At 39.1% G+C, this 24093-nt stretch overlaps 2 protein-coding genes across 4 annotated transcripts in view; one reads left to right on the top strand and one right to left on the bottom strand.

Annotated features, from left to right (window-relative positions):
- Positions 1–1806: 1806 nt before the first annotated feature.
- preb (prolactin regulatory element binding) lies at positions 1807–11881 on the bottom strand. Of its 2 annotated transcripts, none has more exons than XM_078790636.1 (10): positions 11724–11881; positions 9090–9280; positions 6890–7088; positions 6349–6599; positions 6188–6268; positions 5986–6098; positions 3994–4167; positions 3761–3833; positions 2343–2502; positions 1807–2269 (listed from the first exon to the last, which is right to left on the bottom strand). In XM_078790636.1, the coding sequence occupies exons 2-10, from the start codon at positions 9222–9224 to the stop codon at positions 2178–2180; spliced, it is 1278 nt and encodes a 425-aa protein (XP_078646762.1). In that variant the 5' UTR covers positions 9225–9280; positions 11724–11881; the 3' UTR covers positions 1807–2177. The 2 variants fall into 2 exon arrangements, with proteins under 2 accessions (XP_078646762.1, XP_057909125.2); XM_058053142.2 differs by having other exon boundaries at positions 1808–2269; positions 5971–6098.
- A 10109-nt stretch (positions 11882–21990) lies between these two features.
- Positions 21991–24093, top strand: part of adcy3a (adenylate cyclase 3a) — a 49507-nt gene continuing 47404 nt past the window's right edge. Inside the window, exon 1 of one of the 2 annotated variants that reach the window (XM_058053140.2) lies at positions 21991–22173. The gene's annotated coding sequence lies outside the window, so the exon portion shown is untranslated. The remainder of the gene's footprint in view (positions 22174–24093) is intronic. The other variant, XM_058053139.2, reaches the window with a different exon arrangement.

The raw sequence follows: 24093 nt of genomic DNA, 5'->3' as shown, positions 1-24093 counted from the left end.
TGGCGCTCCTTCTCATAAGTCAGCCTCCACATCCAAGTTCCTGAAAGCCAAGAAGGTCAAGGTGCTCCAGGATTGGCCAGCCCAGTCGCCAGACATGAACATTATTGAGCATGTCTGGGGTAAGATGAAGGAGGAGGCTTGGAAGATGAAGCCGAAAAATCCTGATGAACTCTGGGAGTCCTGCAAGACTGCTTTCTTGGCCATTCCAGATGACTTCATCAATAAGTTATTTGAGTCATTGCCAAGACGTATGGATGCAGTCCTCCAAGCTCATGGAAGCCATACACAATATTAATTCTTTTTTCCAAGGTACAATGACTTTATGTTCTGATGTTATTGTAGCATATTTGTGTATTCAAAATTAAGTATATGTATTATTTCTACATTTTTTTGTATGCGACAAGACTTTTGTCCAAGCAAAATCTGACCTTTATGTCCTAATTAAATGATAAAACTCAATGAATGGTACAAAACTTTATTTTGATATAAAAAGCATAATCTAGAGGGCTTTGCCTTTCATATAAGTCATTTCTGATTCCAATTGAGCAACTACAAGTCAAGTTATTATTTGTTGTTCCTACAACTTGGATAAGCGACAAGACTTTTGTCAGGGACTGTATAGCTGTGTGTTAAAAGCCGACATTTTAAAAAGATATCGCCATTTATTATCAACTCCTATAAAGTTGGGTTAGGCAGCTATCTGCACAACACAGACGCTCTAGGGAGTGACCAATCACGGCTTGCCTGGAGGCGTAATAAGGGTGCAATCAATTAAAACAGCCCGTTTTCACAGGAAGCTTGAAATCCGAGGAAATACAGTTGGAATAGGTGCAGATTCTGGAAAGTTTTCAGTGTGGGTTATTGTGTGGAGCTGCTCTATAGGAGTCCACAACTGAATACAAAGGGCTGAAAAATGAGCATAATAGGTCCTACATGTGGGTGGCATGGCGGTCGAGTGGTAAGCGTGCAGACCTCACAGCTAGGAGACCAGGGTTCAATACCACCCTCTCTGTGTGGAGTTTGCATGTTCTCCCCGTGCATGCGTGCATGTTTTCTCCGGGTATTCCGGTTTCCTCCCACATTCCCAAAACATGCTAGGTTAATTGGCGACTCCAAATTGTCCATAGGTATGAATGTGAGTGTGAATGGTTGTTTGTCTATATGTGCCCTGTGATTGGCTGGCCACCAGTCCAGGGTGTACCCCGCCTCTCACCCCAAGACAGCTGGGATAGGCTCCAGCACCCCCGCGACCCTTGTGAGGACAAAGCGGTAGAAAATGAATGAATGAATGAATGAATGAAGGTCCCACATGTAGTTTAGTCAATGTTACGGAAATACATTTAACACTTTCATGGCTCTCTTAGCCAAAAAGTTTCCCGACCCATAGCTTAAAAAATGAAGTTAAACAACAAGGTTCAGTCTCATTGACTAAAAAAAAATATCATTATTATTATTAGTTTCACTGAAGCTATTTACCAAATATTTACATTTCATTCATTCATTTTCTACTGCTTTTTCCTCACGAGGGTCGCGGTGGGTGCTGGAGCCTATCTCAGCTGTCTTTGGGCGAGAGGCGGGTACACCCTGGACTGGTGGCCAGCCAATCACAGGGCACATATAGACAAACAACCATTCACACTCACATTCATACCTATGGACAATTTGGAGTGGCTCATTAACCGAGCATGTTTTTGGAATGTGGGAGGAAACCGGAGTACCCGGAGAAAACCCACGCATGCACGGGGAGAACATGCAAACTCCACACAGAGATGGCCGAGGGTGGAATTGAACCCTGGTCTCCAAGCTGTGAGGTCCTCATGTTTGTGCACTTCATATATTTTATTTGGGAATAAAGAAGCGGGAATTCAAAATGTTTTTTTAATCTGATTAATCAATACAATAATCAACAGATTATCGGTTATTAAATGGTTATTTGCAGCTCCAAAACCCATTTATTCAGGACATCTTACTTTCTATAACTGATCATGATTATTTCATGTGTGCGTTGGTTTTACTTATGTCTATAAAATTATTATTATTATGATTAAATCCCACTTTGAGCCTATGTGGTTCAACGATTCCGAGTAGGGAAACATTTGGGGGACACCATAAAAGTGTCTGATAAGGACCGATCCAAGCTCCTTGGTAAAAACATTTGATAACACTATGAACAAGACTTAAAAAAATCCTGGGAAGAAGTAGTGAATCAGGACGATTCCCACCACCACCAGGCCACAGAAGACCAACACCAGCCAGATGGGAAACATTCCTTGGGAAAACAGCAAGAAAGGCACATGAGGAGGGTGTGGCGGTCGCTATGCTGATGTCGGCTCGAGACTTACTTCGGTTAGGAACCGCATGTAGCTGACAGCGGCTGTCCACAGCAACACTGAACATGGCCGTTTCGTTGTTTCCTTTCACATTTTGGCCTTTGAGTGAGTCGGGGAGGAAGGCCAGGTCTGTCACAACAATGCCATGGGACTCCTGCACATAGTACAATCTCTACACACACACACACACACACACACACAGTGTTTGAGACCAAGTTAAAATGAGCAAGGCAGATACAGGGGTCTCAAACTCACGGCCCGCATGCCAAACTTTTTTTTAGGCCCCCCAACCTGACAACAACATAGTGCAAGGGTGTCCTGGGGCCCACCGCTGTTTTATTAGCACATTCTAAAAATATAATTTTTATAATTATTTATTTTTATTTATATTTATATAAATTAATAATATATATTTATTTTTTTAATTATTTATAATTATTTTTATAATTTTTCTAATAAAGACCAGGGTTCAATTCCACCCTCGGCCATCTCTGTGTGGAGTTTGCATGTTCTCCCCGTGCATGCGTGGGTTTTCTCCGGGTATTCCGGTTTCCTCCCACATTCCAAAAACATGCTAGGCGACTCCAAATTGTCCATAGGTATGAATGTGAGTGTGAATGGTTGTTTGTCTATATGTGCCCCTTGATTGGCTGGCCACCAGTCCAGGGTGTACCCCGCCTCTCGCCCGAATACAGCTGGGATAGGCTCCAGCACCCCCTGCGACCCTCGTGAGGAAAAAGCGGCGGAGAATGAATGAATGAAAGAAATAAAAGGAAAAAAGCAAAAAAATATATATATTTTTTTAGGAAAAGCAGTCATTTTATCAGAACACCAATTAATTCAGTGGGTAAGTCGGATTCAATGTTGACATTTTTATAGCTAAGAGCATCGAAAACCTGATAATGACCTTAGAAATACTATTTTTAATATTATTCGAGACCTCCAGACAAGAAATAAAACCCCTATAGTCAAATTACACTCATATTACCCAATAAAGTTTCACACATAAATAAGACTCAGGCTGGTGTGTTTCAGGAAGTGGACAGGAAGTGACGTTGAGAGAGTCAGAGTTCAATTTCAGCTGCAGTCCGTGTTATTATGATGGTGACTTATGTTATTGTGGCTGTTGTAAGGTAATGGCGATGGTCTGGTGCGTGTTAGTAGTGCCACCTAGTGGCCACTGTAGACTACACTTCATTAGCGTCTTGTATAGCTCTAAACTCAATGCGTCTTAGCTCATTGAAAACATTTTATATTTGCAAATGCTTTATTTAGGACTAGAGTATGTAACATTTGCTTAAATATGCAGTTTTTGGAAAAAACAGGCCGTCGCTTACGGAACTTATATGGCGTGCAATCGCTCATCTAGCGGCCCCCGTTGAGTTTGAGACCCCTGCTCTATGTCCGTGCAGTGTCCACCATGTCTGTACCTGAAGGGAGAATGCAATGTATATTGCAACTGATCCTGTCACAGTTCCAAGTCCAAGAAATGTTCCAGAGTCACTGTAGAGACCAGGTTTTAATTACAAACATGACAGGGTATAATTCCCGGGATGTTCAAAAAACTCAATTCCCTGAAAGAATGACTTTCACGCCTATGGTGAGTGTACGTGATACACGCCACCAAGCTTAAAACCATGTGTTGTCTGCATTTGAAACATACCTGACAGCCAGGCTGGAGACGACCTCTGCCCCACACGGAGCTGTGAGCATGGGCAGGAAGTTCTTGCCGTCCCACTTGGTGAGGTAGCAAGGCGGAGGTTTTCTGTCCCGTTTGTGGGGGATCTGAACCGTGTAAAGCCTGAGTGCATCTTTGTGGTCTTCTACCTTTCCAAACCTGACGTTAACACCAACATGGTCATGATGAGTAAATACTCATGGTACTAATGACTAATGAGCATCATGTACAGTGGATCCCCGCACAGTGGCGTGACGTGTGGCTGTTTGTTTTTTTTTTTTACTTGTTTACCAGTAAATGTTTTGAATATGAAATCTTAATGCATTTTTCTGTGTAAAACTAGCTAAAGGTTGTAAAGATCGCGCCTTCCGATAGAGGTAACCAGGCTACAACGCAAACAAGTAGGTCGCGGGGGGAGCGGATATCAGCCAAACCAAACCCGCATATCATCCCCTCCCAACCTAACTCACTAACTAAACTTACCACCCGCCAACAAAGACAACCATGAAACACTAACTTAATCCCGAACGCTTACCCCCCACTATGAAAGTGTCTATAAGTTCAAGCCGAGAGAAGGGAAAAGGAAATCCCATCAGACGGGCGCTTGACATATTTGATCCTCGTGGCTCGAACGTCGTCTCTCATGATCCCGTCGGCGTGTGATGTCACTACCTTTTTTTTTTCTTCCACCACCCACCCCGGCGCGCCGGATGAGTCTTCTTAAATACACGCCCTCTGCAGGCGCGTCTTCTCACCGCAGTAACCCTTTGCTGATGATGACGTACGTACGTACGTATATATGGCATGTGTACAACTCCTGTAATTGTTCGCCTGTACCTAGACCATGACAGCAGTTTTCTTACAGCTGAGTCTTGTAATATAGTGACGTGTTTACAGACCCCACTACCTCTGTTGATGGACTTCTATGGCCATTAAAATTAACACTTCCCCATCAGTAATTATGTAAGGCTTGTCATATCTTTCACTCACTTGGCGTGTGCGGGCATCACACGAGGCTCGTGCAGCTCACTCATTTCCATTACTCCGTACTCAGTAGGGTGCATCAAATTTGAATGGGAAATTTTTAATTCATAATATCAATTTGGCTGGCATTCCATTTTTTTCTAATGAACATAAAAATGTCTTTTTCAAAGTTTTGAGGAAATCCATTGAGATTTAGGGGTGCCACCTCACACAAACTTTTGTAAAATTTCAGAAAATGTGCAATTTCTAGTCTAATTGCCAAAAAGTTGACCTGGAAATGTTGAGTACAATGAACTTCTATACAGCATCATTTTCTATAGGGTTATCAAAGGAGGCCCAGACCAATGACCAAGCTGCGACTGCTAGTCTGAAAGGAACTAGTTGTTGAGGGCAGCATCTTAGGAAAGCTGGTGGGTTGTGCTGCACAGTGCCTCAAATAATAAATGATAAAATAATGATAAAAATAAAATAATAAAAAAGTGTATATCAGATTATGTAACACTACAGTACCACTCTCAATAAATATGAGGCATCAGTAATACTGTCTACTCTACATTACTGTTGTTGATGTTATGCTTGCTCAGCTATTAGCTAACTGTCATTAGCAAACTGTAGCTAGCTAATGTTAGCTACAGTAGAAGCAATGAACACTAAATAACTATAAATATGACTACAAATCATTCAAATTACAAAGACAAAACCACAAATTTGCATGTATGGTGGCACCCCTAAAGCCATATCAAAATTCAATAATTGCATTTTTTCATGCACCCTAGTGCCGTACTGGCTTCCTACGGCACCTATGGCTATTGTGACCGGGAGAACCACGCCTCGGGAGGAGCCACTGTCTGGCAGTTAAATCCAAAAAGTCTACAGAATTTTTACGGGTGTATGAATTACTTGTGGTTTTTACACCATTCGCTCGTACACGTGGGATGTAGCGGGAATCTACTGTACGCTGAAATGTATCACATATACCTGCAAGCCATATACCGATATGTCTTTTCAGCTACGTGAGATGTTGTTTCATGCCATTTAAGAGCCGTAACTAGTTGGTTGTTGCTCCACACGCTGCAAGAAAAGTCCCTGCCAACAGTCACCAGGTGCTGCATGACAACAATGGACATTGTAACATATTGACATTACATGAATCAATGTCCTGTATTAGAAAGATCAGAAGACATTCATGTGTTACCTTGTTGTCTTTGCTCAGGTCTAAGTCTTCAATTTCTCCTTTATGGGCTCGGAAGTCATGTTTTTTCTTCAGGGATGGAAACTGCAGAGAATAAAGTGTAGGCTTCAGATGACCCATACACTGCATGGTAATAGATAGAGAATAGAGTCGGCCGTCTTCACCTCCCAGACTCTGACGTGTCCATCTGTGCCTCCAGTGAGGAGTAGGCTCAGGTCAGGACTGAATCTGACCACCTTTTGGAGCGGATCCTGAGGGTTCACATCTGACTCTAGTTCAGCCATTTCTGTCACAGAGATATGTGCCGTCTCATCCTTCATATGCGACCTGTCCCCTGAGACACAAGCATGATCTGGACCACCTTTGCCTTTTCTGCCAGCTCGTTGCCTGGCGGTGCCTTGATGCACGTTATTCTCTGCAAGGAAGACAAAGGTGTTCTAAGTTTAAATTACAAACGACTGTCCTAAGACTGAAAATAGCCCACAAATTGTTGGTCAGGATACCCTAGTACTGGACTAATATGCTCATATTTTCAGCTTCTAGTCAGGACTCGAGCAGCAGCATTCTGGATGTACTGCAGCTGCTTTACTGCTTGTTTAGTGAGCAATGTAATGATATATGATGAACGATAGCGGATAGCATGCCATGAAGACCACTCCTTGTAGGGTCAGTGGGTAGAGTGGGAATACCAAGTTATGGTCATACCATCATTAGCATCGACGTTGGTTCCAGTTGTTCGTGTGCGGTCCTCAAATGTCATCAAAGAGCAGCTTCCGTCCTGACCTGCAGCAATCACACCGTTGCCTATGGCCAAATTCATGGTGGCACGCGTGTCCGTGTCATGTGAGTGAAGCAGGCTGGCACTGTACTGGTTTTGTCCAACCAACTGTAGATCCAGGAAGTGCTGAAGCACAAAGTCACAAGTCCATTTTGCAAGATGTGCGTTTCATTTCCATGATTTGATATTCAGAACTTAAAAAGGAACTGCACTTTTGTGGGAATTTTGCCAGTCATTCCCAATCCTTATTGTGAAACTTGAACTCATTCATTTCCCTTTTCTGTGCATTATAAAACCAGAAAACAAGTTAATATGAGCTAGCCACCTCTAAGACCTCTAAAAAAAATCTCTAATAACATTGCGCAATCCTTATGTGAAACTTGAACACATTCATTTCCATTTTCTGTGCATTATCAAACCAGAAAACAAGTTAGTATGACCTAGCTAACAATGCACATCATTGGGATACACCTCTAAGACCTCTAAAAAAATCTTTAACAACATTGCCCAATCCTTATGTGAAACTTGAACACATTAATTTCCCTTTTCTGTGCATTATAACACCAGAAAACAAGTTAATATGAGCTAGCTAACAATGCACGTCATTGGGATACACCTCTAAGACCTCCCAATGAGAGCAGACATTGTAAGTGTTGTCGCTGTTGTTGTTGTTGACAGAACTAGCTGTATAGTACTGTATAAAGAGGTTTTGGTAGTGTTTTAAACCATCAAAATAGGGCAAGATACTGCAACTATTATATATGATCATGAATGTACGTGTTAATGCATAATCGCAGCATGTATATCAAACCATGCAACGTTGTTTGAGGTTTTTTTTTAGAGGGCTTCATAGCCAAAATAGGTGTATCCCAATGACGTCTGTTGTTAGCTAGCTCATCTTAACCCATTCTCATGTTATAATGCACAGAAAAAGAAATATGTGTTCATGTTTCATGTAAAGATTGTGACTGAAATTCCCAAAAAAGATTTGTAAGACGCACAAACACAAACGACTCATCACGTTTTCGTCCTCTCTTGTTTTCGTCATGAAAATCACAAATACTGAAACTTGCTGATATAGTTCATCTTCAAACAGCTAAAATAATGCATAAGGCTAAAAACAACTAATTAGCTAAAAATGTCATCCAATACTTCTCTACAAGAGAGGAGAAATATGATCTCAGGGAAGAAGTACATTTGAAACACTTCTATGCTAGGACTACGTTATGCTAGCCATAGCATTTCAGTATGTGGAATCAAACTATGGAATGGATTGAGTAAGGAAATCAAACAATGCACAACGATGAGCCAATTCAAGAAACAATACAAGCAGTTGATGTTTGCTAAATACAAGGATGAAGAGTCTTGAACCAGTCATGATGTGCTATATATATCACTATATTGACACTTACTATGGTACCCATTATGGCATTGGATGCTCATATTACCTTGTACTACGTGATTAAAATTAAAATTAAAATTAAAGTTAAAATTAAAATTAAAATTAAAAAAACAACTAAATTATACTAGGAAAGTAGGAAGTGAACAAATGTAACAGTTAGTGATTGTAAAAGTACCAGATGGAGGGGTAGGATTTAATAAGCTTTCGTTCTTCCTTCTCTTTTTGGACATGTGGAACTGGGAACTGTTTATGTGATGCATTCAATTGTAATCTGATGCATGTTCAAATAAAATAAAAACATTACCATAAAAAAAGAATAACACTGTCCAACTCTACGACAGCTGAGAAGCTGGCTTACACAGTAGGAATTATTATTGTTTTTGGGTTTAACACGGACATCTACAAAGTAACGGACCAGAGTATATATCTAGCAACTCTAGACCAGTCCCTTTTGATCAGTTCAATAAGATTTGGTGTTAAATGACCGCTCAGAGGTGTTTTTAAAGCAGTGACTTATTTGACTACCTCTGTATTCATCCCATCGTCATTAAACCTCTTAAAAATCTATGTTCCATTCAAAAGTGTACCAAAACAGAACCATGTCGTTGATGAATGCTTTATAATATAAAAATAATCCTGGGCGGGGCTAATAATTTTGACCTTAACTGTAGACATATATGCATGATGTAATTGGAATTCCTATATCACTTATACACTGTACTTACCACAGCATTCTTTATGCCGGTCTTGGAAGCCCCTCCTCCTCCTGCTAAGATCACCAATCCTGTTTTAGGGTCAACTTTAACGGCGTAGAGCGGAAAGGGGGCTCTGTAGAGATCTGGCACCTTCCGCTTGCCCATTGTTGTCTTGCAGCTTATAGTTCTTCATGCAAGCTTCACGCTGCATTCAAGTGCACCTGCAGTCAAATAGCATTTTGGTTCATTTTTAAATGTGCTGAACAGTATGCAACTCCATTGTCAGTTTTCAAATATGGTGAATAGGAAATATGGTGAAAGTATGTGTTCACTGAGCAGCGGCGGTCACAAGCCATGATGTGGAGCTCTACGCATCCAAAGTGCAAATGAATCGCTATTACATACGTATATTCACCAGAAAGTGTGCTACTCGCAAACCACATCTGTCATGGTAAAGGGGACCTATTAGTATAAATATTCTACTAGTTCGAATGTTGTATTCTCATGTTAACCCTTAGATGCATAAGTGGGTCAAAAATGACCCGGTCAGGTTGTTTTCTTGAAATATCTTCGTAAATAAATTTTTTTATCATTTCATATTCCAGGTATTCCTCAAAAAACATGTTTCTGATATCATGCCATTCACATTTTTAACTTATCTTTTATACAATTTAAGAAATTGTAATTTTTGTGTTACTACTCCAGCCTTCCATAAGTTCGTCAAAAATGACCCGGTCAGGTTGTTTTCTTGAAATATCTTTGTAATGAAAATTTTTTATAATTTCATATTCCAGGTATTCCTCAAAAAACATGTTTTTGATATCATGCCGTTCACATTTTTAACTAACCTTTATGCAACACACAATGGATCCTCACATTTTCTCTTGTTGTACAGGGTAATTTTCTTTTTCAAAGATGTAAAAAAGTGAAAAACGAAGATGTTTCTAACATGAAATCATTCTTGTGTGGTCCTAAATATAATACTAAATATCATACAAGTGATTATTCCTAACCAAAATGGCAAAATTGGCATAAAAAGGCATTGATTCTAGTATGGGTCATTTTTGACCCACTTATGGAAGAGTGTAGGGTCCAGTCACTCGTGCATCAAAGGGTTAAATGATAACGTTTCAGATAATGAGGTTTGCGCATTTGGAAGTGAGCCCTGAAAGAAGTTTGGGATGGCTCAAAAGGCACCGTTTCAGTGGGCGTGGTAAAACTGGAGGTCTGTGATGTCACAGATGGGTGGGCTTCCTTGTATGGGCCTTATATTCATACCTATAGACAATTTGGAGTGGCTAATTAACCTAGCATGTTTTTGGAATGTGGGAGGAAACCGGAGTACCCGGAGAAAACCCACGCATGCACGGGGAGAACATGCAAACTCCACACAGAGATGCCAGAGTGGGGAATCAAACCTGGTTCTCATATGGAAGATTAGTTCACTTTAAAATCTAACACGGTGGTCGAGTGGTTAGTGCACAGACCGCACAGCTAGGAGACCAGGGTTCGATTCCACCCTCACCCTCCGGTTTCCTCCCCCATTCCGAAAACATGCTAGGTTAATTGGCGACTCCAAATTGTCCATAGGTATGAATGTGAGTGTGAATGGTTGTTTGTCTATATGTGCCCTGTGATTGGCTAGCCACCAGTCCAGGGTGTACCCCGCCTCTCGCCCCAAGACAGTTGTGATAGGCTCCAGCACCCCCGCGACCCTCATAAAGAAAAAGCGGTAGAAAATGAATGAATGAATGGATGATGGAGTGGTTAGCACACATGGTTGGAAGGGTTTGATTCCCCCTCGGGCAATTTGAGGCTCCAAATTGTCCATAGGCGTGAATGTGAATGGTTGTCTCTATGTGCCCTGTGATTGGCTGGCCACCAGTCCAGGGTGTACCCCGCCTCTCGCCCGAAGACAGCTGGACCCTAGTGAGGTTAAGCGGTGTAGAAAACGTAGAAAACTATCTGCACAAGAAATTTCGTTTAAATTAAATTGGCCGTTTTGTGTTTGTTTTTTTTTGCCCGGAAATACTACAAGTCGCGTTTGCATTGTGGTTCGTCAAAACAAAAGCTGCGACAGACCCTCTACCAAACATTTAATAACTTGGGCTGTGAAAATATGTTTTAAAAGTCAACAGAATAGCCACTTACATGTTTCTGACAAACAAAAAGTCCAGGTAAGAAAGTCAAGTGTCATATTTGTGATGTATTTGCCTCACAATTGTGTATTCCTTTTCACTCCACACTAACCACAACGCAAACGCGACATGTATTCCGTATTTCCGGGCAATAAACACTCTAAATGGCTACTCTGTTGACTTTTAAAAAAGATTTTCACAGCCTAAGCTATGCATTTTATCCGTGGGTCGATCACAGCTTTTGTCTTGACTTAATGTTAAAGCAATGGGCACCAATGACACTATTTTCCCCATATAAAATATGCTGTAGCCTCTTTAATATTTGGAGTAGAGACGTAAATGAGGTATCGAATTAAAATTCAAGTCATTCTTTATCAGACAGAATTAATGACAGACTTGATTTTTTTCAAAATTGTGTAACATTGCTACGTTAAGGGTTTAACATCATCGTGGAGCAGCAACAGCTTAAGGCTTCCAGCTATGCATGCTATGCTTATATTTATACAGCACATGTCAGGTCTCCTACCTGTGGTGGTTCACTTTATTCCCTGTAGTCACTTGACGAAGAATATAAGCGACAATACTGTTTTATTTCATTCTGGCTTGAAAGGCTTGTGATGTTATAAAGGGCTAAAGCTAGCGGCTAAAGGCAACACACGACTACTTCCGTAACACGTCAGCAACGTCAATTGCGTAGTGACGTCACTGCGCGAGCGTATCTTTTAAAAACCCTCTAATACGCTTCAATAATACAAAAGATTGATTGGGTTTCAAATATTGCTTTATTAATTTGGCATTGAAAATGTAGACATACCTTTTGACAGGACTATTTACGACCGTGGTGAAGTTAGTTTTACGTTGGACGTTGGATATTCGCCTCCGTAGAAACGGCGGTCGTTCCCCTCACTGTGCCGCGCTGCTCTCTCCTGCTGCAGGGCGCTCACATGGAAGTCCCGCCCTCTATGCCGCTTGTTCTGACTAGGGACCGTCAATAAATTTGCATTCATTTCTATTCCATTGACGAGAGTTTGCTAAAAAAAAATTTTAATGACACAACAAATTGATCCACAACCGTGTCAAATAATTAGTCATACCCTAAAAACATTTGACACGCCCATTTTTAGAAGTTTTATATTTTATTGGGCTTCATATGACATTTTAACATGAAAAAATTGAAAGATTTTGTATTATAGCATGCAGGCCATGCGACCTTGGCACTTCAAATGATTTTATGTTAATCACTTTATATTAATATTACAATGCATACCTTAAACTGTTGGTGAGCAACAACAGATTAATTATTTGAGTGGTGTTCTCGCTGCTTTCAGGGAAAAGACACTGGTCTATTTGCTCCAGGGCCACCAGACTGGTCGACAGCCTGTATCCTCAAAACAACTGGAACTGCTAAAGGGACACCATTTGATTGTTTTCATTGTCCCCATCTGATGTCCTGCGCTACCCTGTACAGCTGCTGAACTTCGGGTTACTGTGTTATTACTTTCTGCAGAAACTATTGCTGGAGTATTAAAAAGCAGTATATTAATTCTATCTGTGAAGTTTGGGTGTTATACGCGTGCTATGCTGCATAAAAAGTCATTGACAAATGTATTGATTGAATTATTGGGCTAATATTTTGAATTACTTACCATAAATCCATTTCATATGAAAACTGGCCTTGTAGTACTATGCACACCTTTTTGTTTTTCAAATAATGTTTAATCTGATTTAATATGAATTTGTTACACAAGTCATTTTAAATACTGTCCAGGTCATATGACCTTTGACCTCCCAACCACATTGTATCAGTAGGAATTGTCTGCTAGTACCATACATGCCTTATTGCTTTGCTACTCAACTTTGCTAGGATTTATGATGAATTTTTTCCACAAATCATTATCAATAGCGTCCAGGTCATATGACCCTTGACCTCCAAACCACTTTGTATCAGTTGGACTTGTCTGTTAGTACAGTGAAAGCCTTATTGCTTTGCTACACAACTTTGTTAGGATTTTATATAATTTTTTTACACAAATCATTACCAATATTTTCCAGGTCATGTGACCTTTGACCTCCAAACCACTTTGTATCATTAGGACTTGTCTGCTAGTACCATACACGTCTTTTTGCTTTTCTACTTAACTTTGCTAGGATTTTATATGATTTTTTTACACAAATCATTACCAATATTTTACAGGTCATGTGATCTTTGACCTCCAAACCAATTTGTATCAGTAGGACTGGTTTGCTTGTGCTATACACGCCTTTTTGCTTTGTTGCTCAACTTTGCTGGGATTTTATATGATTTTTTTACACAAATAATTACCAATAGCTTCAGGGTCATGTGACCTTTGACCTCCAAACCACCTTGTATCAGTAGGAATTGTCTGCTAGCACCATACAGGCCTTTTTACTTTTCTACTTAGCTTTGCTAGGATTTTAAATTAATTCTTGACACAAATCATTACCAATAGCTTCCAGGTCATGTGACCTTTGACCTCCAAACCACTTTATATCAGTAGGACTTGTCTGTTAGTGCTATACACGCCTTATTGCTTTGTTACTCAACTTTGCTGGGATTTTATATAATTTTTTAAAATAAACTATGATCAATAGCTTCCAGGTCATGTGACACTTGACCTCCAAACTACTTTGTATCAGTGGGCCTTGTTTGCTAGTACTATACATGTCTTTTGCTTTGCTACTTAGCTTTGCTAGGATTTTTTTTTTTTTTGAATTTGAATTTTTTACACAAATCATTAACAATATTTTCCAGGTCATGTGACGTTTGACCTCCAAACCACCTTGTATCAGTAGGACTTGTCTGCTAGTATCATACACGCCTTATTGCTTTGCTATTCAACTTTGTTGGGATTTTATATAATTTTTTTTAATTAAATTCTATCAATAGCTTCCAGGTCATGTGACCTTTGACCTCCAAACTACTTTGTATCAGTAGGACTTGTCTGCTAGTACTATACACGTCTTTTTGCTTTGCTAAATAACTTTGCTAGGATTTTTGATGAATTTTTTACACAAATCCTTACCAATATTTTCCAGGTCATGTGACCTTTGACCACCAAACCACCTTGTATCAGTACGACTTGTCTGCTAGTACCATACACGCCTTTTTGCTTTGCTACTTAACTTTTGCTAGGATTTTATATAATTTTTTTACACAAATCATTACCAATAGCTTCCAGGTCATGTGATCTTTGACCTCCAAACCACCTTGTATCAGTAGGAATTGTCTGCTAGTACCATACACGCCCTTTTGCTTTGCTACTTAACTTTGCTAGGATTTTATATAAATTTTTTACACAAATCATTACCAATAGCTTCCAGGTCATGTGACCTTTGACCTCCAAACCACTTTATATTAGTTGGACTTGTCTGTTAGTACCGTACACAACTTATTGCTCTGCTACTCAACTTTGCTAGGATTTTATATAAATTTTTTACACAAATCATGACCAATATTTTCCAGGTCATGTGACCTTTGACCTCCAAACCACCTTGTATCAGTAGGAATTGTCTGCTAGTACAATACACGCCTTTTTGTTTTTCTACTCAACTTTGCTAGGATTATATATGATTTTTTTATACAAATCATTACCAATATTTTCCAGGTCATGTGACCTTTGACCTCTAAACCACCTTGTATCAGTAGGACTTGTCTGCTTGTACCATACACGACTTTTTGCTTTGCTACTTAACTTTGCTAGGATTTTATATAAATTTTTTACACAAATCACTACCAATAGCTTCCAGGTCATGTGACCTTTGACCTCCAAACCACCTTGTATCAGTAGGAATTGTCTGCTAGTACCATACAGCCTTTTTACTTTTCTACTTAGCTTTGCTAGATTTTTATATGAATTTTTTATACAAATCATTACCAATAGCTTCCAGGTCATGTGACCTTTGACCTCCAATTCACTTTGTATCAGTTGGACTTGTCTGTTAGTACCATACACGACTTATTGCTCTGCTACTCAACTTTCCTAAGGTTTTATATAATTTTTTGAAATTAACTATTATCAATAGTTTCCAGGTCATATGACCTGGACCTATTTTAACAGTTCATATAAAAAATATCACCTGAAATCTTATGAAAGTCAAGTAGAAAAGCAAAAAGATGAGTATGGTAGTAGTAAAGTAGTTTGGAGGTCAAAGGTAACATGCACTGGAAGCTATTGATAATATTTCATTTTAAAAATTATATAAAATCCCAGCAAAGTTGAGTAGCAAAGCAAAAGGACGTGTATAGTACTAGCAGACAAGTCCTACTGATACAAAGTAGCTTGGAGGTCAAAGGTTACATAACCTGGAAGCTATTGATCGAATTTAATTTCAAAAAATGATATAAAATCCCAGCAAAGTTGAGTAGCAAAGCAATAAGGCGTGTATAGCACTAGCAGACAAGTCCTACTGATACAAAGTGGTTAGGAGGTCAAAGGTCACATGACCTAGAAGCTATTGGTAATGATTTGTGTAAAAAATTCATCAAAAATCCTAGCAAAGTTAAGTAGCAAAGCAAAAAGACGTGTATAGTACTAGCAGACAAGTCCTACTGATACAAAGTAGTTTGGAGGTCAACGATCACATGACCTGGAAGCTATTGATAGAATTTAATTTCAAAAAATCATATAAAATCCCAGCAAAGTTGGGTAGCAAAGCAATAAGGCGTGTATGATATGAGCAGACAAGTCCCACTGATAGAAAGTGGTTTGGAAGTCAAAGGTCACATGACCTGGAAGCTATTGGTAATGATTTGTGTAAAAAATTCATATAAAATCCTAGCAAAGCTAAGTAGAAAAGTAAAAAGGCGTGTATGGTACTAGCACACAATTCCTACTGATACAAGGTGGTTTGGAGGTCAAAGGTCACATGACCTGGAAATATTGGCCATGATTTATGTAAAAAATTCATCAAAAATCTTAGCAAAGTTAAGTAGCAAAGCAAAAAGGCGTGTGTGATACGAGCAGACAAGTCCTACTGACGCAAAGTGGTTTTGGAGGTCAAAGGTCACATGACCTAGAAGCTATTGGTAATGATTTGTGTAAAAAAATCATATAAAATCTTAGCAAAGTTAAATAGAAAAGCAAAAAGGCGTGTATGGTACTAGCAGACAATTCCTACTGATACAAGGTGGTTTGGAGGTCAAAGGTCACATGACCTGGAAAATATTGGTAATGATTTGTGTAAAAAATTCATCAAAAATCCTAGCAAAGTTAAGTAGCAAAGCAAAAAGACGTGTATGGTACCAGCAGACAAGGCCCACTGATACAAAGTAGTTTGGAGGTCAAAGGTCACATGACCTGGAAAATATTGGTAATGATTTGTGTAAAAAAATTAATCAAAAATCCTAGCAAAGTTAAGTAGCAAAGCAAAAAGACGTGTATAGTACTAGCAGACAAAGCCTACTGATACAAAGTAGTTTGGAGATCAAAGGTCACATGACCTGGAAGCTATTGATCATAGTTCATTTAAAAAAATCATATAAAATCCCAGCAAAGTTGAGCAACAAAGCAAAAAGGCATGTATAGCACTAGCAAACAAGTCCTACTGATATAAAGTGGTTCAGAGGTCAAAGGTCACATGACCTGGAAGCTATTGGTAATGATTTGTGTAAAAAAAATTCATATATAATCCTAGCAAAGTTAAGTAGCAAAGCAAAAAGGCGTGTATATTACTAGCAGACAATTCCTACTGATACAAAGTGGTTTGTAGGTCAAAGGTCACATAAATATGCTTAAACATTATTTGAAAAACAAAAAGGTGTGCATAGTACTACAAGGCCAGTTTTCATATGAAAAGGATTTATTGTAAGTCATTAAAAATATTAGCCCAATAATTAAATCAATACATTTGTCAATGACTTTTTATGCAGCATAGCACTCGTATAACAGTCAAAGTGCACAGATGGAGTTAAGAAATACTACTTTTTAACACTCCAACTTTGTGCAGAAAGTAATACCACAGTAACCCAACGTTCAGCAGTTGACTGGACAGGGCAGAGCAGGACATGAGATGAGGACAATGCAAACAATCCGACAAATGGTGTCCCTTTAGCAGTTCCAGTTGCGTTGAGGATACAGGCTGTCGACCAGTCTGGTGGCCCTGGAGCAAATAGACCAGTGTCTTTTCCCTAAAGCAGCGAGAACACCACTCAAATAATTAATCTGTTGTAGCTCACCAACAGTTTAAGGTATGCATTGTAATATTAATATAAAGTGATTAACATAAAATGATTTTAAGTGCCAAGGTCGCATGGGCTGCATGCTATAATACAAAATTTTTCAATTTTTTCATGTTAAAATGTCATATGAAGCCCAATAAAATATAAAAAAAATTAAAAACCGGCGTTCCAAATGTTTTTAGGGTATGACTAATTATTTAACACCTTTATGGATCAATTTATGGTGTGGTTTTTATTTTTTTTACTCTTCAATGGAATAGAAAATGGAATAGAAATGAATGGAAATTTATTGACGGTCCCTAGTCCGAACAAGCAGTTCAGAGGGCGGGACTTCCGTGTGAGCTCCCCGCAGCAGGAGAGAGCAGCCCGGCAAAGTGAGGGGAACGACTGCCGTTTCTACGGAGGCGAATATCCAACGTCCAACGTAAAACTAACTTCACCACGGTCTATTTACGGTATCGACGACATCGATAGCAACAGTGATAAGATCAATATTTTTCAATTCGCTTATTTATTGTCACATATGTTGTTTTGGTTTTGATGTGTTGTTGTTTCTTTTGTAAAAAGAAAAAAAAGAAAGCATAAGAATTCTATGGTCGTGAACCACAATATTGTAACCACAATATACTGTGTCTGAATGTGGGGGTGCGTCCTAAAAGTGTTTTTGTTTTATTCAAAAGATGTATGTAAAAAAAAAACCCACAAAAAAAACCCAATACTTACTATTTTGTTGCTCCTGTCATATTGTCTTGTTCTTTCTATTGTTGTATTTACATATTATAAAATCAATTTGGTGATATAAATGAAAATGTATTTCCATTTTTATTAATTTTAATTCATTTGTTTTGTTTGCGGCGGCACAGTGGTAGAGTGGTTAGTGCACAGACCTCACAGCTAGGAGACCAGGGTTCAATTCCACCCTCGGCCATCTCTGTGTGGATGCGTGGGTTTTCTCCCGGTACTCCGGTTTCCTCCCACATTCCAAAAACATGCTAGGTTAATTGGCGACTCCAAATTGTCCATAGGTATGAATGTGAGTGTGAATGGTTGTTTGTCTATATGTGCCCTGTGATTGGCTGGCCACCGGTCCAGGGTGTACCCTGCCTCTTGCCCAAAGACAGCTGGGATAGGCTCCAGCAACCCCCACCACCCTCGTGAGGATAAGCGATAGAAAATTAATAAAGAATACAAAAATTAAAACTTAATTGTATTAGGAAAGCAGGAAGTGAACAAATGTAACAGTAACTGATTGTAAAAGTACCAGATGGATTAAGATATGCCTTTATTCGTCTCCTCATTGGGGAAATTTGCAAGGAGGGGTAGGATTTTAATAAGCTTTGTTTGTTCCTACTCCTTTTGGACATGTGGAATTGTGAACTGATTATGGGATGCACTCAATTGTAATCTGATGCATGTTCAAATGAAATAAAACCATTACCAAAAAACTAAAATTAAAAATGACCACCCATTTCTTACATACACCCATTTCAATTTCCAACTGCATTTCATTCAATGTTTTCAAAATATAGATATTTTAGTGTAAAACTGATATTGACCGATACTATTATAGGTATTGGTGCATTATTGAGTGTCACATTGAATGCACGGAAATGCACACAAACAATGCATAATAATTTCACTTGCTGAAAGTTATCGAATTACATACAGTACTGGTAATTAGTATACAATTGTCACTGTGTTAATTACAGTTTTTAAATGTTTAGTCTAGAGGCATGGAAAATTCCAAAATAACCTTGGTGCTACATGATGCCGATTAAAACGTTGTTGGTAGATCGCCAGCAATCTGCATCGATCACAGGAAGTGCTGGGTTTGAGTGGAACAATCAATATAAGCCTACTAGCAATGTGGGCTCAATTATCACGTGTTTCTTTTACATAACATTGCCAGGCAGATTCCATTGCGTTGGTTATGTCCTTTACATGAACATGCTTGAATTTGTTTGTTTGTATTACACAACAATGACAGGTAATTTCAACTTCCTACAATCATTAAGTTTTATCTGTTGTATTATTTTTAGTAGTACAGGCTTTGTTTTTTCTTTTTTTGACAACGGTAAGCACTCTGGGTGTCACAAGATGAGATGATACACAATGTTGGGGTTCACGAGAATGAGACGAAATGACATTTAGGGCATTTGTCTTTATACAGTATATTGGATGTAAGTTCCTTATTGGCTGAAGTGTAGCATTCATAGTTTCAGCTTGTAATTGAACAATGCCAGGTGACTGTTTTTGTTATGTCTACTTGGCTTTTTCCATTGACATCACATATTATTTTATTTGGACGGCTGCACGGTGGTTGAGTGGTTAGCACGCAGGCCTCAGAGCTAGGAGACCAGGGTTCAATTCCACCCTCGGCCATCTCTGTGTGGAGTTTGCATGTTCTCTCCATGCGTGCGTGGGTTTTCTCCGGGTACTCCGTTTTTCTTCCACATTCCGAAAACATGCTAGGTTAATTGGCGACTTCAAATTGTCCATAGGTATGAATGTGAGTGTGAATGGTTGTTTGTCTATATGTGCCCTGTGATTGGCTGGCCACCAGTCCAGGGTGTACCCCGCCTCTCGCCCGAAGACAGCTGGGATAGGCTCCAGCACCCCCTTGCAATCCTCGTGAGGAAAAAGCGGTTAGGAGTTAGGAGACCCGAGGTCAATTCCGGGACAGGAGCTGGTGGCCGGTGGGTGAGGCGGCCCAACTTTTGGCTGCCGTGGAAGGAACTAGAGATGGCTGCTGTGGGGCCAGCACAGAAACTGAAGGTGGCTGAGGCAGAGCCGGGACAGGAGCTGGAGGTGCTTTGGACCGACTGGCAGCAGGAGCAAGTGGTGCCTTGGTAATGGTAATGGTAATGGTTTTATTTCATTTGAACATGCATCAGATTCCAATTGAGTGCATCCCATAATCAGTTCACAGTTCCACATGTCCAAAAGGAGTAGGAAGAAGCAAAGCTTATTAAATCCTACTCCTCCATCTGGTAGTGGTACAACCACTAACTGTTACATTTGTTCACTTCCTGCTTTCCATAATACAGTTTAAGCTTGTTTTTTTTCAATAATGCACCTAGTACCAAAGTACGAGGTGATATGACCATCCAATGACATAATGTGTACCATAGTAAGTGTCAATATAGTGATATATATAGCACATCATGGCTGGTTCAAGACTCTTCATCCTTGTATTTAGCAAACATCAACTGCTTGTATTGTTTCTTGAATTGGCTCATCGTTGTGCATTGTTTGAGGTCCTTACTCATACATTCCATAGTTTGATTCCACATACTGAAATGCTATGGCTAGCATAACGTAGTCCTAGCATAGAAGTGTAGAGAAGTATTGGATGACATTTTTAGCTAATTGCTTATTTTTAGCCTTATGCATTATTTTAGCTGTTTGAAGATGAAGTATATCAGCAAGTTGAAGTATTTGTGATTTTAGAAATAAGGAGTTAGTATGTTCTCTGTAGGCGGCATTATGAATTATCCTTACTGACCTTTTTTGCAGTACATTTAGCCAGTGAAGATTGCTTTTATAGTTATTAGCCCATATTTCCACACAATAAGTAAGATATGGTAGAACCAGAGAGCAATAAAGAGTGTGGAGTGATTTCTGATTGAGAACAAATTTAGCTTTGTTCAATACTGAAATATTTCTGGCCACCTTATGTTGTATATTTGTCATATGAGGTTTCCAGCTCATATTTTTATCTATTGTGATCCCCAGAAATGTATTTTCGTTCACCCTTTCAATGTCCACACCATCTATTTGTACTTGCTGGTGCGTGTACTTTCTGCTGTTACCAAACAGCATGATTTTAGTTTTATTTAGGTTCAAGGACAATCTATTATCATCAAACCATCGTTTTAGTGTGACCTCTCTGACCTTTCTAATTATTTTGTCTGTACTCCCTCCAGAACAAAAAGCAGTAGCGCAGCAGTTGTAGGTGACCTGACCTCGATTTGGTGAATGATTAGATGCCGGTTTCAGGGGAACCTTGGAAAATATTTCCTTTATTAATGTTGACTCCTACATCGCAGATATTCATTCATGGTGGTCGGGTCTGGCACCAATTAACCTTGATGAATGGAGGACTGAAGTTGGAAAATGGGGAAAAAATAAGGAAAAGCTGTAGAAAAGGAATGAATAAATGAACAACAGCAGAAATGAAAAAAATGCACTTTCATTTTTCACTATGTGGACTTCAGTGGAAAAAGTTTGGACACCCCTACTTTACATTATAGACATAGACTTTCTTTATTGTCATTGCACAATAACACAGCAGTGAAATTGCCAACGAAATGTCGTTGCCTGGCTCCCGTGTAATAATAAATAATAAATAATAATGTGGAGAATAAATAGATTACATCAAATGAATGAACAATGTACACCGTAAACAGTAATTTGTACAAATAATTTCATATATTTATAATAAATTATTTAATATAATGTATTCTTTATAGTACACTATTACTAATTCATTGCATAATTTCTGCGTGTTTAATATGCACCTGACCAAAAAATATGTATATTCCTGACGTCACTCAAAAACTTTATTTTGAAAGTGCCGGAAATAGTGTTCGTGATAGCTTGCGTCCTCATGACGAAGCTGCGGAAAACACCCAAGCCAAAAAAAAACACGAATTTATGTAGAGGCCACTTTTAATTTTCTACTTCTTTATTCCCAGCAGACACAGAGTGACATTTTTTGTAATTCCTACCTTTGATACAACATTTACGGAACCACGAAGCACCGACTCTACACACGGTAGGTAAAAAACACGGAGAATTTGTCGACATCTGGAAGCATGAGCGCTGAAAAGCAGCGTCCAGCACTAGCAGTAGGAAATTACAATGAGCTTAATTCACCATTTACTCTGGACGTTGTGGACACAAACATTCCCATTGCAGCCAAAACAGTGTGTGTAATTATTCAACTCTAAAAAACGCTGAACTGTTAGTAGGCACATGGGCTTCTTTCCGGATGGAAACGCTTCCATCCTTCCTTCGCACGACTTGTGCTTACTGTGTCTAGGCGACGCTCACTGTGGCGGCGTCCAATGTTTGAATAAGATAGGAAAGTGGAAGTGTTTTTACGATGTGCAACATGTAGGTAAGTCCGGTAGGCCCACAACACGGCCTGGATCCTGGATGCTGATGATAATGACAATACCTTACCGTGCTGCTCCCAGCACAGACCATTCATGCATTGTAGTCACGTTTTAAATCAACCTTCATAGCAACGTTGGACTTGACACTCAAACTGCGTTTAAAAAAAAAAAAAAACAACAAAACATGGTTGTCTCCACCAAGGAGACATAAAATAATTATTGATCCATCTGTAGCAATCCTGATGACCTTGTGTTGTGTTAAACACAAACACATACAGGGGAACCTTGGTTTAAGTCAGGGGTCTCAAACACGCGGCCCGCGGGCCAAATGTGGCCCGCAGGACACTAGTTTGAGGACCCCGCCTTGATATGAAAGTTTAATGTTAGTGCGGCCCGCGCAAGTTTGATATGGATGCTGTATGGTATCATGTACCCAGAAAAAATTATTACGTTTGATTAATGTTCATGTTAAAGGTTAAATAACTGTTAATACTTATCCTCCCTATCCGTGTGGAAGTGGTAAGTTTTTGGCTATTTAAGTTTAAAGGAAATAACTTGGAGGCTACCATTTAGGTCGCTAGCTCTCTAGTTTGCGAGTTAGCATGTGTCTCAAGACCCTGCAGTTGCACAATATGTTGTAAATAAAAAGAGTATGAATGTGACTATAGTCGTGTTTTGTCATGTCTACAGGGCTCTAATAATGCTTTGTTCATTTTAATCTGAAAAAAATAATTTGTCTACTCACTAACTATATGTGGTTTCTTAAGTTTTTATTATTTGCCTTTTATTATTATTATTATTTATTTATTACTGATTGATTTTCTTTATTCTTGATTTGTTTATTTATTTTTCATCTTATTTTGTGCAGAAAAAAAAAAATTAAGATATTTGAGAACAGTGGATTGTTTTATCAGAGCTTTTCTTGTAGAAAATCGGAACCAAAGCCCTGAAAAAGTTTGTATATTTTTCTGTTTTTAATAAATGCGTTTTTTTTGGGGGAAAACCTGATGCGGCCCAGCCTTGCCCAGACCCTAGCTCCAGTGGCCCCCAGGTAAATTGAGTTTGAGACCCCTGGTTTAAGTCCTTCCAAAACCAAAACCGAGCCCTTTTCTTTTCATAGAAAATGATGTAATTCCACCCCTAAATACATTTTTGAGTGAAATATTAGAGTTTTACACTGCTAAATAATTACAAATGAAGAACGGATGGAACTTAGCGTTGATGCAGACTTCCTGTACATCCTGACGAGATTGAATTCAATAGTTTTTGTCGCCTCCTTTATCAAATTGCTGCCACCGGCAACTTTTTTGGCCCCATGGTAGGTTATGTAGACGTTACACTCGATAAAGAAAAATGCATGGACAATGACTTAGGAGCACGTAGGGTGCTTATGTTTACACAATTCATTACAGGGCATAACAGTCAAAAATCATATGAAAAATTGGGTGCACGAAATGACAATGACTATTAATATTGACAAAATTGTGTTGTGGTAGAAGTTCTAATGTTACAAGTCAAAAAAGCCCACATGTTATGATAGTAAAGTCATAAATAAGAGAAGAACATTTACAGAGAAG

Source organism: Doryrhamphus excisus, linkage group LG5 (genome assembly GCF_037039965.1).
Source record: "Doryrhamphus excisus strain RoL-2023G ecotype Guam linkage group LG5, RoL_Dexc_Guam_v1.1, whole genome shotgun sequence".
Classification (NCBI taxonomy): Eukaryota; Metazoa; Chordata; class Actinopteri; order Syngnathiformes; family Syngnathidae; genus Doryrhamphus; species Doryrhamphus excisus.
The sequence above is the reverse complement of the archived record's forward strand: the minus strand, read 5'-3'. Positions and strand labels throughout refer to the sequence as shown.

Coding starts and splice junctions, on each gene's coding strand:
- preb (XM_058053142.2), bottom strand. CDS start 9,224: ATGGGCAAGCGGAAGGTGCCAGATCTCTACAGAGCCCCCTTTCCGCTC. Junction 6,600..6,889: donor CAACGTCGATGCTAATGATG/GTATGACCATAA, acceptor TCTTCCTTGCAG/AGAATAACGTGCATCAAGGC. Junction 2,503..3,760: donor ACATTGCATTCTCCCTTCAG/GTACAGACATGG, acceptor GTGTGTGTGTAG/AGATTGTACTATGTGCAGGA.